Source organism: Rhea americana, unplaced genomic scaffold (assembly GCF_003343005.1).
Source record: "Rhea americana isolate MKP2758 unplaced genomic scaffold, rheAme1 scaffold_9, whole genome shotgun sequence".
Classification (NCBI taxonomy): domain Eukaryota; kingdom Metazoa; phylum Chordata; class Aves; order Rheiformes; family Rheidae; genus Rhea; species Rhea americana.
Window position 1 is genome coordinate 2,192,349 of NW_028187088.1, and position 18,489 is coordinate 2,210,837.

General features: G+C 41.1%; 1 protein-coding gene across 2 annotated transcripts in view; it reads right to left on the bottom strand.

Annotated features, from left to right (window-relative positions):
- Nucleotides 1–271: 271 nt before the first annotated feature.
- Nucleotides 272–18,489, bottom strand: part of PDE3A (phosphodiesterase 3A) — a 192,038-nt gene continuing 173,820 nt past the window's right edge. For both annotated transcript variants that reach the window (XM_085324104.1, XM_085324105.1), the window contains 4 exons: nucleotides 16,892–17,047; nucleotides 13,205–13,445; nucleotides 5,157–9,800; nucleotides 272–5,018 (listed from right to left, as the gene is read on the bottom strand). In XM_085324104.1, coding sequence (XP_085180230.1) covers nucleotides 9,556–9,800; nucleotides 13,205–13,445; nucleotides 16,892–17,047 — 642 coding nt within the window. In that variant the 3' untranslated portion in view covers nucleotides 272–5,018; nucleotides 5,157–9,555. The remainder of the gene's footprint in view (nucleotides 5,019–5,156; nucleotides 9,801–13,204; nucleotides 13,446–16,891; nucleotides 17,048–18,489) is intronic.

Genomic DNA, 18,489 nt, shown 5'->3' on the forward strand with positions numbered 1-18,489 from the left:
CTATACTACAAGTAAAGTTCAGAAGAAACCCTCCTTCAGTGCCTAGTACTGCCATTTACCTTTCCAACTTTATACTTGCATGTTTTATACACCCTCACTGACTGCTCCGAGAGGGTATTTAATACTGGACCGGATATAAAACATGTTCTTGTCCTCCCCCTGACTTCACTGGATGTGAATCAGAGATCAAAGAGGCTTCAGGTCATTTGCGGTCTGGCTCTTAAATAGAAAGCCGGGCACTGGAAAATAAAGGAAAAAGAAACGCAGCAAACAGGATACCACAGAATTATATTTATGTTGTACATTTGTCTTCACATTGCAACATCCACATTGTTCATTTTGTGACAAGTATTTCTAGTAATTTTGAATACATATTTACCATATAATACATTTTACCAAGAGGCACTTCCAGTAATTCTGGCAAAAAGGAGCTTCATTATAGTGTCTAACTTACAAAACAGTAAAAATAAATAATGTTTATCTAAAAGATTTTTTTTCCTGTACAGAATCTATTTTGTACAAAACATTTATCAGCCATTAACTAAATCACTTAACAAATACTTGTGAAGAGAATATATTAAGTATTGCTACATGTATTGAGTGCAAGATACAAGTGAAAGGAAAAGAATTATTCTGTTTATGAAAATCACCTAAAAATACAAGGCCTTGTTCCTGAAGTGTTTAAAAAGGAGAAGCTTGGTTACAACAATATTGACAATATATAAATATAAATTAACGTATGTTTTACTTAGTGAAAAGAACACTGTGTTAAAAATTGGCGTGTACAAATCCTGAACAACATGGCACTTCCTTGCATTGCCACTTTGGTTGGCAGTTATTTTTTAAAATATTGCTTCAAAGGAATTATAAAGCTACCCAAAAGCCTTTTCAAACGCAGCCATATAAAATTACATTGCCCCCTCGCCCAGCCTTTACAAGTGAAAAAATCGAGGGGGGGATTAATTTTGACCTATCCCTGTGATTTGTGAAAACCTGGTACTAGAACTGAACCCAGATGAGCTTCTCATCAGATAAATCTGTATGAAGCAGAGTGCCCTGAGGTCCCAGGACAGCCCTGGGAGCTGACAGGAGTCAAGCCTCATAGGATAGGATCTAAGATGACCACATTCTTCCGTATTTCCTAAAGTAAAAAAACTTTCATTGACCTTTGTGGGAATTTGAAAATACAAAATGTGTTTAATTTGGCCTCAAGATTTGGTGGGGATTTAGGGCTGCAATGGTATCAACACATCCAGAATCCTCGCTCAGGAAAGGTTCCGACCTTGCTGCATTGGTTTCTTTATTACTTTCATCAAAACGGGATTTTTTGTGTATGTGGTATACGTACTTGCATATTGTTTTCCAGATGGCAAAACCCTGCTGGAAACCAATTACTTTTGAAAGATACTATTTCTCTGGAGCTGTTGAGGCAAAGGTTAAAAAATATGTTTCTGTTGGAAAATGTTGTCCTAGTTCTTCTATCAATCAAAAGCACTAAAAAAAAAAGAACTGCCATCCATCAGTGAAAATGTTATCTGTTAAGCAAACACAACCTACAATATGAATCATGTTTTTTTAAAAAAGGTGAACTTAAATTACTTTCCATCATGCAAACATCTTATATTGATTACTCAAGAAAAAAAGACTTAGCTTTAGAAAAGTAATGACCAAATGTATGCTGACACAGTCAAAATATTAAAAATATCATCAACACCACATAGCAGGTATAAACGCTGTCTTTGATCTTTTAAGATACCATCTGCAGTACTGCATTAAGGTTCATAAACGTCTAAAATGAAAATTTTGCATTCAAATACAGATTTTCATTGTGTGTCAGAATCAGGCAGCAGTTTTGAAAAAGAGAGGAAAGATAGCTTTAACAGACAATGGGTTTTCTACCTAAAATAGTAGGTACACGCATGGCAAACTCTTAACAGTTTCTCTCTGTTCGTATTGCAGACTTTTTTTTTTGTTGTTGTTAATAAAAGCACAGAGGCAAAATGACTGAGGTCAGGGGAAAAAAAACCCAGCGACTTCCTTCAAATAAATATTCAAAAGCAAAGCACAACTGTTAGTTCACATTAATTGTTTGCAAGTGTTCATTGTGGTAAAGGAAGACAGTGTTGAAAAAAGGGAATATCTAATGCCATGGCCCTCAGGGCTATAAGCGAGGAAACCACCTTAAGGTTGGTCCAGACCCGGCTTGCTTAGATATTTCTCCAGCGACTTGGAGAACAGCACTCGGAAACGGGGCGTTTGTTCTCGACCTGCGCTCTCCCGCTCCGCGGCTCGTCCCTTCCCTTCGGCCGCGATCCCGGGCCGCTTGCAGCCTCCTCCGCTCGCCGGCGCGCGCCTGCCCTGCTGCGGCCGCCCGCCGCGGGCGTTTCTGCTTACTCGATCCGAGCGCGATGCTTTTCGAACYAGGGAAGGGGACACATAGTCCACAGCTGTGGCCGAGTCCTCTTAGGCTCCTCGTCCTTCCGTCTAGACAGCAAACAGAACCCGCTYGGGTTTCCCCATCTGATTTACTGCTGCAACACAAGACTTTCCGTGCTTGCAATTGCAGCGTGCCCCCCAATGCACGCCCATCTCATATGCCGCCAGCAGTAAAACAGGTATTATCTGTTGTCCAAGTTTTTGCACCTCGGACATACCACAAACACATCTTACGAAGTAAGAAATAAATCACACAGACCTGAAAATCTCAACTGAAATAAAGACTGCAAATTTTTCCTCCTCTAGCACCATGCAAAGTTTTCTTTGCTGATACATTTGGAGGATTAAAATGCTTCAGTCAAAAAAATTTCTTGGTTTACATTATATTTCAGCTTGACAGACCAAGGACAAGGCCAGTTGGTCGCAACTAAATCAATCATCTTTAAGAAGGAACAGATTTAAATGGGACATTTCTGCAATACGTCTCAAGTGACACTGGCAGGCTTTCAAACTGCACAATGCTTCTTGCTAAGTTAATTTTTATCAAAGTAGTATTATGAAGTAGCTCAAGGTTTTGCCCCCCCTTCCCGGTTTGGCATTGCGAAAATGGGCCCTGCAGGAGCACCGCAGCACTGCTCTGCCTGCAGGTTCCCAAGGAGTTTCCATCACCCTAAGATTTCAAGCAGGCGGTCAAGTGGGCAATGTTTGCATCCTACCGAGGAGGCTTTTTTTTTTTTTTTTTTTTTTTTTTTTTTTTTACTAAATGCTATAGTGAGGACCCACCTATGAGGAAAATCCCTCTGAATAAACCATAGCTAGGAAGTAAATGGAGGGTCTCCCTTGCACTGCTCCCTCTGACCCTGGGATTCACTGACCACAGCAGGAACTAAAACCATGTTTCGATTTACTTCCAGAGGAAAGTTGTCTTGCTAACAGAAAGCAATGAAATGCAAAGAAAGATTTATTGTCTGAAGTTATTCTCAAATGTGCTGATGCTATTTTGCTCCACTTCAATGGAAGTTTGCCTCCAATAAACAGTGTCTTTTCTAGCTCTTCCAACAGTTGCTTAAGATAGCTATCACCTTAATCTTAACTACTCCCTGGCCTCATCAACAATACTTAACATGTACATTTTCTTCAGGAGGCCTGAACTGAAGATGTGACATAGACATATTTTCTTTCCTCTTTTCTCTCAAATTTTCTGCCTCCTCCTCCTGCTATCATCAAGCACGAAAAAGTCCTTCAATTGTCAGAGGGCTTTCTTATTTGTTGAATCACTTAAAAATATAAAAGAAAGATTCCTCTGCCCTAGTTTAGGACAATTCTCTYTAATGCTGCCACCATTTTAAATAATGCTTCAACATCAAGTAGTGATTAAAAACCCCAAAACTCCATGCGTACTTCTATCCAGGGGGATTGATTACTTTTGGTTAGAAAGAAAAGAAAAACTAAGCATTTTGCATAAAGTCTGCTTCCTACTGGACACCATTTTTCTTTTTCTAAGAATTGCCAGTTTGACCCTCTCCATCTCTGTTTAAAACCTGATCAACTTGAGGACTAACTACATCCATGCTGCGCGGCCAGTGGAGCGATATCCCATTTTTAAGGCCAATGTACCAGTCTGAGACARGAAAGAGCAAATGAGCATCAGTGCCTGACTCCAGGGGCCACATCTGTGCAGGTCTGTAGCAGAACAGGGAGAGGCACCTTCTTGGCTCTATGYACATCCTCAGATTTCATCTTCCACCCATATGGCAGACGGATGTTCAGGAGATGACCATTTAATACTAAYACTGCTCATGCCTAAACTGAAACCTTTCTGCTTTAAACACATAATGTTGGAACATCTCCACCATAACAGCACCTGAAAAAGTGATAGGAAAGATTTATACTTTTTTTTTCCCCGCATCACAGGTTTTCAAAATCATTTTTCCAACAGTTAAAACAATTTATTGTCAAAAGGCTCTTCTTTTTGAGAAAGAAAAGTCACCAACTCTCGTTATCCCCCTCCTCCCACCAACCTATTGAAAAGTATTTCTCCTAGTTGGTTCATCTCTAGAACGAGCTGCCACAAAGTTCATTGCCTCTCCCACACTTTAACCAGTTGGGGCAYCTCCCTGTCATATTTGCTGGCAAAGCAGCTTGTCTTTACCTGGATCCCAGCTCTCAAATACAGCCAGGTTCGCTGGGCTGCTCAGGCTGGCACTGACTAGTGCTTCTTGTGGCACYCATGGAAGTCAGTGAGATGGGAGAKTCAAACCTGCACCCATGTATTTTACCAGCAAAGCCTCCACCATCACCTCAAACACAGGATCACACCACATGGACCAAGCACGGTGCACCTGGTACTAACGAGACTTTGCACAAGYACTTCGTTAACATTTGGGACAAAACACAAAACCTTTTGCTGAATTATAGAAAAAAAAAATCAAAAGTGCAAAGAGTTCATTTTAAAGACAGACAAAATTCTCCAAGACCCTAAGTCCCATTGAAAGACAGTGGGATGTAGGCTCCCGAGCACCAAGCCTCCTCGAGTTCACAGCTCAGYAGCATGGACACAGCACTACACGCATCTGGGTGGCCTGGGGCACAGGCCTGGGAAGTACAGAGGAGCCGTACCACTGATGTGCTGGCCAGATCCTTGGCCTCYCTGCATGGCATTTTACTATGAGGCATATCTGAAGAAAGAAAGGAGGGACTAGACTTTCTGATAATAGCACACTGAACTTTTAATAAGCTAGTAGCCTCAAATGCATCCACTGAAAAGTCCTGAGTAATTGCAGGCTTGGATTTTTAACTTGCAGATGATTCAGAGTGATGTTCAAATGCTGCATCATGGTAAAAGCTGATGAACGACTCCCCTTCCATGCTAACAAATACATTCTCAAATCGCAGACGCATTCTCAGATCTGCCCCAGGAATGATTTGCTCCCAGAACACGAGAGGCATTTGCAACAAGAGCCAGCATCTMGCACACGGCCATAAAGCAGGCTGCTGGTGACACATGGCCATTTGTCTAGGTTTCTCTAAAGAATTTCATTCAGAGAATGTAAATTTGAAATGCTGCCATGAGCACAGTAGAATCCCTTTTTCCTAGTAGATTCCCACAGTTCACTTCTACTGCCCGATGCACGGCCCACAGCATCGCTGTTGAGCAAACTGGGAAAATGGCAATGTATGTAATTGCTCGATGCACTGGTAACTGTGAGCACTGTCAAAAGCTGCCTATTTAAGGGAAGAGCAGAACTCTTCTAGGCTAAAAGGGAACARGATCAGCCCACAAGTGACACTACCGTAGAGAAAAAGAAGCATCAAACCTCAAAATCATGATCTAATCCTCCCCTCTCTCTCTTTTTAAAGAATTGAACATGAAAATACACAGTATTTTTATTACTGAAGAATCTGCTTCAAAGGCTTTTGCTTTCATGACTATTTAGCAAAACTTCCTGCATACTGTACATACCAGAAACTTGTATCAACGTTTTAAATGCACTAACTGAAATCTGAACACTTTGCTGGCAGAATACAAGTCTTTTTCTTTGTTCTCTCTCCTTCCCCAAAATATTGCACAGGTTGTAGTTTATTCGGGCTTCATAACACCAAAGGACTGCCAAAAGTGGGAAGCCATCGAGGCCTACCCTCAGAAAGGCTGCTGCAGCTGCAGGCCAAAAGTTTTGCCTCCTTTGGACTGGACACCAGTATAAAAAACCCTAAACAACTACCTGCTTTGTTATTTTCTAAAAAAGCAAAAAGCAAAAAACTGTGTTCACACATTTGATATATAATCGCTCAGGTATTTTCTCTTCTGTCATAGTCAAAACACCCTGGGAAATATTCTGAATATTCCGACCACTTTCTGGCAGAAATGAATTGCAAAGTTGCAAAATCACGTTTATAAGGAGTGAACACAGGCTAAAATTGGATTCTATTAGCAGCTATGTGGAGTGCAAAAGGGTCACTTCTTATCAAGCTAACCAGTCCCAGACCCTTTTGTTTCTTCACTAATACTGCTTCCAGTTTGGATAAAGTTGAAGATCATTCTGATTTTAAGCCTGTCAGCAATTTCTTTCCTGCAAAAGACCTGAGTTTATCAAACTGTACCCACAAACAGGCTGCATAACAATGCAGAAATGTGTAACAGCTGCTTTGGCACTACAGAAAGGTCAACAAATTAGAAGCAGACATTGATTTTACTTAATGGCAACCAAAAATGATGACTAAGAAACTATAATAATTCCCTTTTTTATTTTTAGGATACTGTTTTTGGTTCAACCCTGCATGCTTGCTTAGATGACTATGTGGAATTTAACTGGCTTGCAGGATTTGGCCTCTTTCTGGAATGCCTCCTCTTAACTTTACCAAATGGGCTCCTACTAGCACTTTGTGCCATAGTTTTTTTTTTTTTTTTTTTTTTTTTTTCCCTTCTTTCAGCAAGGGCAATATAAAAATCAATATAAAGAATCCATTTCCAGTGATCATGCACTCAAAATCATGCAAGAAGTGTTTGGAAATGTGGTGTTCTAAAGCATCTTTGCAAGTTTAATTTTTAAAGGGCAGAATGAGGCACATTAAATAATTCTGGTACTGTAAGGAATGCAAGTCACTTATGCAAGAAAACCCCAAGTTAAATGATTAATCAAAGTAACTGAAGAGGAGTGAAAACTGTGCAAGCTGGAATTGGTGGAATTGCTGAGATCTTGGAGAAAATTTGAGATATCTTTTTTTTCCTTTGAGTGAATTCTGCTATATCCTTTTCCTTTAAAATAATAGTGCAATTGGGATCTTTTGTTGTTGCTGTTCTATTCAAAAATACCAGTAAATGTTTCCAGTGACGAGAGCACCCATGGCCATGCTCCAGGGCCATTCTGTGGAAAGGCACATGCCTTCCTCGGGGCAGGAGCAGGAAGGGACAATATCAGGGAGATGGGACCTTTAAGAAACRAAGATCTGCTTTGGAGCAAAAGTTAACTCTGTAAGAAATATGAAGCAAAGAGAAACCCTGAAGCGGTAACACATACACTAACTGGCTTCGATAGAGAACATTTTCCAACATTTCTTGGGAGGTATCAGCAGGACCACGAAATATTACAAATGTGTTAGAATGGCAAAGAAGTGATGGACACATAAATTCAATACAGACAGGACTTCTCCTACAAACTCTTCCTTTCACAAGCACTGTTATTCACACCCTTTCTTGAGAAAGGGCTGTAGGATCAGAGTATAAAATAGCATACATAATCAATTCATGCCGGAGAGAGAATGAACTTTACACATACAATTTTTTTCTTTTTTTGGTGGGAATAAAACAATGTAACTGGTGTGGTACTGTTTGGTGCTGCCAGTACCAGAGAGCCTTAATATGTGAAAGCCTTGATCTTGTAGATCAGTGGCTTCCCAGAAGGGTCTATACAAATTACTCAAAACCTTATGTGTTGGGCTTGGAAATGGCTACACTCTATAAAAATCTTTTTGTATTTATTTTTTAAAAAATTAGCTTTACAAAAAACTTATTCCTTTTTTTCTTTTCATTTTTTTTTCTTAAAGATATCATTATCTACAGGAACCCATAAAAATTTCTCCATATTTACATCTAGATAGCTAATCATTGACAAATATAATATTGTGAAATAAAATATTGAAAGTGAATATTCAACCTTTTAAATAGACATTTGGCTCACAGCATAAACAACAGAAAACAAACAAACAGAAAAAAAAAAAAAAAAGATCTGCTCTTTTACAAGCCTGATCTTTTCCTTTCTCTTAAAAAAAAAAAGAAAGAAAGAAAAATGAAAAAAAGTAAGTGTATCTGTGGGATCAAATATGCTGCTTCTAAGCAGAATGCCAGTAACAAACTGCTCCCATCCAGCACCTCACACTGAAAAACCAAGTTCTCTGAAGCTCATGTGAGTGGTTGCTGAGACATACGAGTGCCCGGCCAGCACAGGACTGGCACCTCTCCCCCTGCCTTTTTGCTAATGCATCATTTGCCTTTCATCCTAAGGAAGTGCATGGCCCCCAAACCCTCCTTTTGCTCACTCTTTAATGATAGCTAAGTTTTGCTTCACTCTTAAATGATGTATTTGGCCACTGATGCACGGAGGCAAAAGGGCAGGCTGGAAGGACGGCAGTGCGCCTCTAGCTCCTGAGCGCACGCGCTCGCATTTGCTCTCTTTTCTTCCCCGCGCGAACACACGCAGCGCCCCACGCGCGCGCGGGCGCGTGCAGAAGGATCTCCTTCCTTTAAAGAGGAACAGCTCGGCGTGCCCCACGCTCTCTCCCAAACCCCTCCGGAGAATAAACTTCGTGGCCCGTCCCTCTTGCCAGCAGCCTGGAGGAGGAAGAGGAGGAGGAAGAGGAGCTCCTGCAGCCAGCCGGGACCCCACCAGCAGCCCACGCCACTGCGGCCCCTGCCGAAAGCCCGCTGCCTGCAGCTGGAGCGCAGACCAGGGCTCGGAGGGCTCCCGGGAACGCAGGGCTCCTCACGGAAGGCTCCGATTTCCTTGTGGGCACCGACTTTCTAAAATTCAGGCCTTCTGCTTGTCGCCGCGTATCAGGACGTGCGCTACAGCTAGTCCAAACTCAAAGCACGCTGTCGTTAGAGCACCTCCACATGCAAATACCCCCCTCCCGGCGCACGCACGCCTGTATGTTGGCAGGATGCAYCAGCATTCACGTACAGCTTTGCAACTTTTATCCCTCAGCGTTAAGAGCCAAAGCTACTTAACCGGTACCTTCCCGGTAACTGCAATTTAGAAGCAGCATTTCCTTAGATAACTTCCTTCTGTAAATATCACAGTGACCGTAATATATCACTAAATGTATTTTGCTGAAGTGCGCAGCCAATAATCCCTGGCTATATATATTTATAWAATTCCACCCCCCACCCTCCCCAAACTTTTTAAAGAAAGTCTGTAAAAGCCGGTGTCGCAGTGTGAAAGCTTCCTCGAGCATAGGAGTTTAAACAATGTACCTCACCATAAAAAGGAAAGAGAAACAAATCAAACAGCTGTAGGCGCATTATCCCATACTTCTACAGTGTTGTGTCTAAATGCTGTGCTGGCTTGAGAAAGAGTCTGTGCACAAGTCAATATCTGTCTTAAAATACTGCTGTGAATATTGTCATTGGTTTGGTTCTAGAGTTGTGTTTTTCTCCTCCTGTTTGGGCTTCCCTTTCTCCTCCTCCTCCTCCCTGATGGCCTGGATTTGTTCTGAAGACGGGTGCAGTGTGGTTTGCTCTGCGCCTGGCTTCTCTGTCCCAGCTAACCTTTCCTCATCTTCTATCACTTTCTTCCACATTTTGTGGTTCTGAAGCAGGTGCTGCGTGATCTGACAGTAGATTTTCCTCCTCTTGAACTTCTTCTTTCCTGGAAGATACCGTGAGAAATTAATGTACTCTTTTCTCCGAGGGAAGAAAGAAAAGGGACTGAAGGTGTGGGAAGCACAGAGGGTGCATTCGGACGCAGAGCAACTGCTCCAACAGACTTTTAAAACCACAGACTTAAACAACCTTAAAGAAAAATTCCGGAAACCACATCCCTCCAGCCTCTGGGGAAGTCAACCAGTTTCCCACACAGTCTGACTCCCAGATTTGTCCCATGATAGCTTGTGTGCTGCTCATGACCGCTTAGCTTACAAAGACATCGAGTGCTTGAACAGTTACACACAAAAACATGTTGCTGAGTCGTTTCTGCCCTCTCTCTTGCCATCAAGTATTTAAAGACTTTGATCAGCCCACTCCATAACACACACACTAAGCCCTACCCTCAAATGGATCCTTGCTCCCTGCTCTAGAAAGCAAACTAAGTTTAAAAAAAAATGCTGTTTTGTTTTCTCCACACTTCTCTGATCTGACCAGTACTGTTGGATAACAAATGAGCAGGGATTAATAAGGAGGGAACCTGTTCCTACGTCCCCTTCTCAAAGCCCAGGATTTACCACTCCACCACCACACTGGAGATGACCTTAAGGCCTTTGCATAACATTTTCCAAACAGCTGAGCTGGATAACTGCTGAAGTGAAGTCGTATAGCCAAATATGATCAGGGAGCTCGCTCGTCTCTGGTTTCAAAGCATCAGTYCCCTGCTATTACTCTAAGAAATGCTTTCGCTGCTGGTCCTTCACATGGCTCCTCATGCAGCGGTGCTGTAAATGTTTTGCTCTCTGAAGWGTCTGTTTTTGCGTCTGTCTACTCTGTCCAACTCTCTATTGCTACAAAGCTTGAAAATTTTCCTTGGTCATTAAGGCACTTACAGAACTGAAATAATAACCCTTTCAAAGACCGCTGCCGATGTCTTTAAGAAAGAAGGTGACGTAGAGGAATGTTTTGTACTCAATAAATGTGCGTGGATTAGTATTTGCAGGTTGTCTAAAGTATGCCTGTGTCAGGATCCAAAGCGTTTAGCCCTCGAAGCTCTTGAACTGGGAACAAAGAGCTTTTCACTGAGCACAGACCAAATCCAGCTCAATCCTTCATTAGCAAGCCCTTGCTTCCCTGCAGGCACCCTTCAAGTTTAGCACTAATAAGTGACCCCCGTGCTGCCAGTCCGCAGCGGGACGCTGTCTCCCGCGCTTCCCGGGCGACCTCGCACCTTGCTGTGGTGCTACACTTTGGCCAAGTCGCTCAAAACCCAGCCTGTTTAACTCTTATCCCTTCAGCAGAGCTTTGGGGAAACTACGTGCTTCTGTTTAATGGCAAATGATTATGATAAGGTTTGATCTGAAGCTACCTTGAGTGTTCTCGTGGCAGGTAATGTGGTGAGATTTTCCAAATTCTGTTTTTCTAACTCTAAATTTAATCTCAGTTGCTCTAGTGAATTATGAGGACCTATGCAAAGTGCTTTCTGCAGTAACTATATTTGTATCTGCCTGAAAGGTGTTTCCACCAAGAAAAAGATCTTCACCCACATCTAGACAACTTTTAATATCTGCAGGTCTTGGAAAAAATGGATACTAACCTGCTCCAGGCAGCAGAAGATATCTTAAGCTTCTGGGTTTTTTGTGTTTTTCATGGAGAAAGTTTAGAACATCCAAAATTGGGCTGATCATAGGTATAAAATTCTAGCAAACTCGAAGACCCTTATGTTCACACAAAAGATGCCATAGCTACCTCGTTCAGATCCACATACCAGTCACAGAGAATGTAGAGGGTCAAAAGAAAATGTTTTAACGTATTGGTATGATGGGCTCACACTTGAGCACACAGAGATGAACACCCCATATTGGGTAAGGAAGTTAAATTGAAGGTTTAAACCTTTTTTTGCTAAGTTTCACTAACACCAACTATAAAAAGAGAGAAGGAAAAGGAAGGAAGTAAACAAATACTCATCTTTCTTTCTCTCCAATTTAAAAATAGTACAAGTAACCCAAGGTCTTTTTACAGTTTAAGTAGGAAAGGTTTATTTGACAATTAAAAATACAGCAAATATAAATCCCCAGATGAATGCAGCATAACATCATGAAGGAAAATTCTGCATCTCCAGAAAATCCTTTGAGCATTTCAGAAATTTAGAAAGTAAAAAGGTACAATAGTTGAAAGAATTAGCTTGGAAGTTTCAAGACTTTTGATATAATCACTCCCAAGGTTTCGAAAAAAAAATGTCTGAGAGCAATAGACTGATCAGTGAAATATTGTCATGGATTAGAAAGTGATGCAGAAAAGAGGAAGAGACTAAAAAATGGGCTGTTTTCAGAGTGGCAAAGGTTAATAGCACTCTGTGCTCTGAACTTGAGAGAATTTTTTGACTTGACTGCTAGTGATACAGAAAATAACTGAATATAGAATGGGCGGGCGTGTTTATGAACAAGAAGAATGATTTCTTAAATACAAAATATATAACCCTGGATCTTACTAGAGATAAAAGAACAGCCCTGCAAATTGGGAGACCTAGTTTTTTATTCCAASCCCTAATCTGATTTATTGCCTATGTTCAGTGCATCTTTTCACTTCTCAGCTTCCCCAACAGAAAATGGGGACGATGATGCTCAGTGGGCCATGGGAAGGTGCCCATTCAGAGGAAGGAGCAAAAAAAAGAAATGGAATGGTAATACAAGGAGGATTAAACTAGTAAAAGAAACAGGCCTACAACTGCAGCCTTTTCACTTAAAAATAATTTCCAACAAGCTCCTGAGATGTCCTTGCAAGGTACAAAGTCTTCCTCTCAGCATGGCAAACACTGACACTGTTGGTCTCCTGAAGGACAGGCAAGGAGATTATCAGCTGGGATGTGGCTCACAACACACAGTAAGGTGAGGCACAGTACCTTCCTCTGCTCTCCCTTCCCTGAACACAAACTGGGAAAGATCTGCATTAAAATACTTCTGCTGCTAAAAAAAAAATGTCATTTCCCCAAGCCTAATTGTACTTCGCAGCATGCTAACTCAYGGAAATGACGAGTCCTTTCCTTGAAAATTCTTCTCCCATCCTTACTTTCTTCAAATGGAAAAAAATACATTCAGTCTACRAACATCAGTGATGAAACAATCTAAAATGCTCTTATGCACAAAAAGGCAATTCACCACCAGAAACCTCAGGTGAAAGTATAAATATTAGATACGCAGCACAAATGTGTATTGGTCGTGAACCACAGAGCTTCTCCATTGCCAAGGTGACCAGCCACATGCCGACCTCACTAAGGACAGCACTGAGCCACCCTAATTCTGGAGAGGCCCATGTTGCACCTGATCAGTTCACAAGCTCTAATAAGATTGTTTCATTTTTCATCAGAATATGACGTTTATTCTGTTGAAAAAGAGAATACAAGCAACTTACTGGATTCAGCATTTTCACAAGTTTCCATTTCTGCTGTTTCTTCCTCTTCATGCTCATCAGTGTCTCCTGATTCATCACTATCTTCTACCCATTTTCCTGGCATCAGCCCCGCTGAGTCATAGGAATTACATAGTGGTCCCACAATGTGAGTAATGAAAGATTCCTGGAGGTGTGCCAACTGAGGAGCGGAGCGATCCATGAAAGGACTGATAGGCAGACCAAGGCTAGCCTCTTCATCACCCTGGAGATGAAAAATAACAGTAATTTCTCTGAAGTAAATGAAGCAAWGCCATGTCACTAAAAGGAGTAATTACTACATCGAACCAATTAAAAACAATGTAAGGAAAATGATTTAACTATAATGCCACTTCTACAGCATGCCAGCATGACATTGCTACAGTGTCATTTCAGCCATCACATTAAATGATTAATTGAAGTTACAGCTCTTTTCTTCTAAGAGGACCCTCCACCAATATCAAGAATTTAATACAAAATGATGCCTACCTCCCTGGCCTGTGTTTTACATTGTAATTGTGGAAGTCTGAAAACAAACGTTTTCTTTTGCCATATTGTTTACAAGAGCAACTTCAGATTTAGCGACCGTTAGCTCACTCTCCTTGTAATCTGACATCCATTCGCAGAGGACAAAACAAAACTGTTCTGAGCAAGATCTATCTCACTRAAGTAGTTTTCTTATGAATTTTGTCCTGACAGTACATAATAACAAGAAGAACTCTCCTTGGCTTTGGGTCAYATCTACTTATCTATTTCCTGGGAAAACTGCAATAATCCATCAAAGCAGAGGTAATTCAGAAGCAGAAAATCTTCTCACAAACCTCTTTGCTACCTTTTCTTGGAGGTATAAGGGAGGTATGGGAAGACTCTCTCTCCCTCCTCTYGCGACAAAAAGAAGGTTAAGCTTTCATGCAGAATAAATTCTCATGTTCTTATTCACCCCTATCAGAGCAAAGGTCTGATGATTTCAGATGATTAGACATATAAAGACTGGATGCCCTGTTCTCCAACTAAAAAACCCAGGTCGGTTATGAAAATGAAATGTTAATGCCACATAGAGAACAGTATTTGAGAACATAGATTAGAATTTGTACAGTCATTCTCAGTTTCCATGAAGTTACAAATTGCCTGAATTTATTTCCTAGTAATCTAGATGTTCCAAAAATCATGCATAATATATCTGACTCAATATCCTGCTGATACCAACAAAGCACAAAAAAAAAAAAAGAGAGAAATTTTGAAGCATGTACCACAAGTGTCTCATTTCCTTGTGTTTTCTTATTTTTCTARTAATCTATCCAAAAATTTATTGCTCAATCATCAAACATGAATATCAGTGTTAACAAGATACTGAAACATGCCATCCATTCTTGAGATAGCAAGCAAATTAAGAAAAGATAGCAGCTCTCTCTTCCTCACACTAACATATCTGAGGTCTCACGGTTGCGAGCTGTCAGTAGGGGGAAGAAAGTTGACTATTGAAATGTTTACAAGTTCTTTTTTCATGTTCCGTTAAAAATGATTTATTATGTGAAACATTTTGCAGTACATTTTTTGATTCTTTTAAAATTATGTTTAATAGCCTGTCTTCAAATAAGGATGCTGAGCATGTGGAGGAAAAAAGGAAACATACTGTAACAATATGTCACAGGATTTTGAATGTTAATATGCTATATGTTTTTAATAAGGGGTGTTAATATGGGAGTTAAATCCTTCAAAGGAATGGGTGTTTATTAAAGGAAATTCAAGAAAGATATTTTCACAGCATATACTGAACATCTATATATATGCTATTTTGATAACAAAAATTCTGGGGAAATCCATACTTCCCATAAAATTTTCCTCTTTTAGAAATGAGAAAGGAGTATCTTTCTCCACTCAGAAAATAATTCTATGATCAAAAGCATGGTGAAGATGATCTGATAAACCTCTCATAGCATTTTATATTATGGAAAAACACGATTTTCATTTAGGTTTAATCAGTTAAGAATATAGCTTATTGTCCTTAAAGCTGGAATTCCTAGAAAGAAAATATTCTGTTTCATATCCTGCCAGTATGGTGACACATGTCACACAAAAAACAAAACAGGAAACCCATGAGGACATACTGATTTCTCAATACAGTGAACATATGTCTTGCATTGAAAGAAATCCCTAATATGTTATATTGACTACCCAGTCTCACGGAAGTTGCAAGCCAAGAGTTCAAACACATTTATTCATAATTCCCATGCCAAAAGGAAATCCATAGCAAATGTAGTATTCTGAATCAGAATTTGGAGAGAAGATAAATATCAATTTTTTTTTCTTTTTAATTACAGGATTATGAGAAAGATCATCCCCCAAAAGCTGCCCTTCACAGCAGCTTCCAATAGCATGAAAAAATTTAATAGCACACCTCTCTGACTGATGGAGAATAATGCTCCCCTCAACCAGATTCTCACTGTGGAATAGATAACACCATTATTTTCCTCTCAAGCTTGATTCAGAGTTCACTGTCAGCTACTTTGATGACATCAATGCACTGGAGCACATACTGTCCTCTGATAYTAGTTATGATGGACCCAAGGACAGTCATACCATATTCCTGATTAGCAGATTTTGTCTGCATGCATTGGCACCCATATAAGCTATGAMCATCATGAAAACTTACAGGGACTAGCTTGGAACTTCAAGGTAGYGTCTAGCCTTCCCAAGCAGACTGCGGGGGTTCTGGCCTAGTGATTTAGCCTGCTAACTTCCTCTTGAAAAAACAGGACATGGAGTTCAAAGACCTTTCCCACTCAAGAAACAGAGGAATAGTGTAGGAATGGCCCCGTTCCTTACACTTGGCAGTGTTAAATAGGTTCTAACGAGAAAGATTTAATTAACGGTTCCTTTATACCAGGCAAGAGAGCACCAGGGCTGGCCATATTCCCAGGTCTCTGCAAATCAGTCTGTGGCTGTTCTCTTCCCTTGTGCTACCATTGTGCTACCAGCAGCTGAATCTTGCACAATTACTGCAGCCCTACTAACAAACCTTCTGAAAGCTGAAGTAGAGTCTTAAAAAGTGAAGTATAGTTAGATCAAGGAGTAAGGAAGAGATCATTTTGTGATAAACTGCGGTGCTCAGTACATAAGGGTTTTGTGTGCTAAATGGGAGCATGGCCCATAGGGAAGCTAAAACAATTCTAGCCTGCTCTAATGATCTCAAAGAGGATGTTCTGTCCAGTTTTGGAGACCACATGTCAATAAAACTGTGAGCCACCTAGGTCACTGCAGAGGGGAGCAATGAGAATTATCAGATCTTTAGAAAACATGACATACAGGAAGGATAAAAAGATGGTTTATACKAAAGAAGATTGAAAGGCAGACATGATAACATACCAACCAGAAAAATGAGGAGAGGAACAACCTGTTCTCCACATCCATGGTAAAGAGAGCACCAGACTGGAACACTAAAGCCTGCAGAAGGCTGTAGGAATCACATCATGGTAGGTCTTTACAGACRCATCATAAGCTTCAGTCCAACATGGCCATGGTGCAGCTGATCCAGTAAAAGGATGGACTACCTGAACTCTAGTTCCTTTCTCTGTGATTTTCACTCATGACTAGCACTAGCACACTCAAGAATTGTTTTGCACAGGCAAGCCAGGAACCAATAAATAYCACGTAGGACATATATTTATTTACCTGCTCATAAAACTCGTTGACAATGCCTTCTGTCCACTGAAGATGCAAATCTTTGCATTTTGCAGGCCCATTGATGTCAGCCAGTTTGATGCACATTTGGCAAACCAGCAAGCGATCGTTCTCATTAGTCCAGTCAATTCCGACATCATCGTTCACCTAGCAGAAAGAAGGAGGAAAACCGTGACAGCTATCCTGGGTAAAAGAATGAATCCACAGAGGAAATTCTGTCCTAGGATATCTTATGGTATATTTAAGCACTTAAAAAAAATAGAGATGTAAGCAGGTGAGCTATCTCAGCGTTGAAATTTACAATCATCTGTAAATCAATCTAGAAAAAGAAAAATAAGTGAAAAACAATAAACTTTGAGGTAARTTATGAGAATTTTATATTTAGAAATACTGTACCTGTTTGAAAGCATTATCAGGAAAACAAACAAATGCAAGCTTTCTATAACATTTTCCGAGAAGTTATGACCTTATTTGCCTGAGAAGATAAATTATCAGCAAATGTCATGCTGATTTAATTACAGAGCATGAAGATGCATGTTAACAAGCTTATTTTCCCACTTAAGCACAGTATAGCTGAAAGGACTCTACTTTTTTTCCTTCTCTCTGTTCTTCCCATACTTCCCATTAGTGAAGTATGTACTCCCCCATACAGGGAGTGTCCCAGTGCTACCAGCCTCTGCTTCCTCCTGCTGCTGCTGTGTGGCTGAGGCTGAGCCAGCATGGATAATTTGTCTGATGGGAACTTCCAGCCTCTCATCTGCTGCCAAGGCACTGAACCGGCTCTTTAGGTACAGAGCTACACGTGGAGCATACACAGATCCTCCACCAGCACATATCTCCTGCAGGCAAGGAGGCCATCCTCCTCTGCCCCAGYATCACTGAAAGGCACCAGCCTCTCCCTACAGCCCCAGAACTGCACGGCTGTGTCCTCCCTCAGGAGCTCACTCTGGTTTGAAGCTCCCGGTGTTACAGGGACAGTTGCTCTTGTGGGTGCTGGGGATTGTGCCCTGTGGTGGGTCCACTGCCATTGCTGAGCATGGGGACACTGTCATCTCTAGCCTCCCCTTGTGCCAAGTATTGCATCTGTTGGCCAGCTCTATTGCTGCACTCAGCAATTATATAGGTCTATCCTTAGTACCCGCTGAAAGGGTGCTTGGCCCTCCCTAATCAGGAGTCAGCTGGAACAAAAGCTCAAAGCACCCTTTGATCAGGACTAGCTCATCACCAGAGCTCATCAGAAGCTGCCAAACTTACTAGAAGTCAAAGCCTCCTATAACTAGCCTTCCCCAGCAGCAGCAGACACCACTCTCCTCAGAGAGTTTCCAGGAGTCCTCCAACAGTCCCAGAAGATCTAGAAGTAGAGCTTATGATCTACTAAGTCCACAGATAAGCAGCAACAGGTGAACAACATCCCAGTTTTAAAAGGCCACTTTTTAAATTCTGCAATTCTTAATTTTGCAGATTGAACATTTCTACCAGGTTGCTATTGCCTTTGCAGGGTAGTGCCAGGATTCAACGACTTTACTTCCAAGTGGCCAGTGATACCAGTCTTTACTGCTGTTAGTCACACTACCYATTCTCAGTCTTTT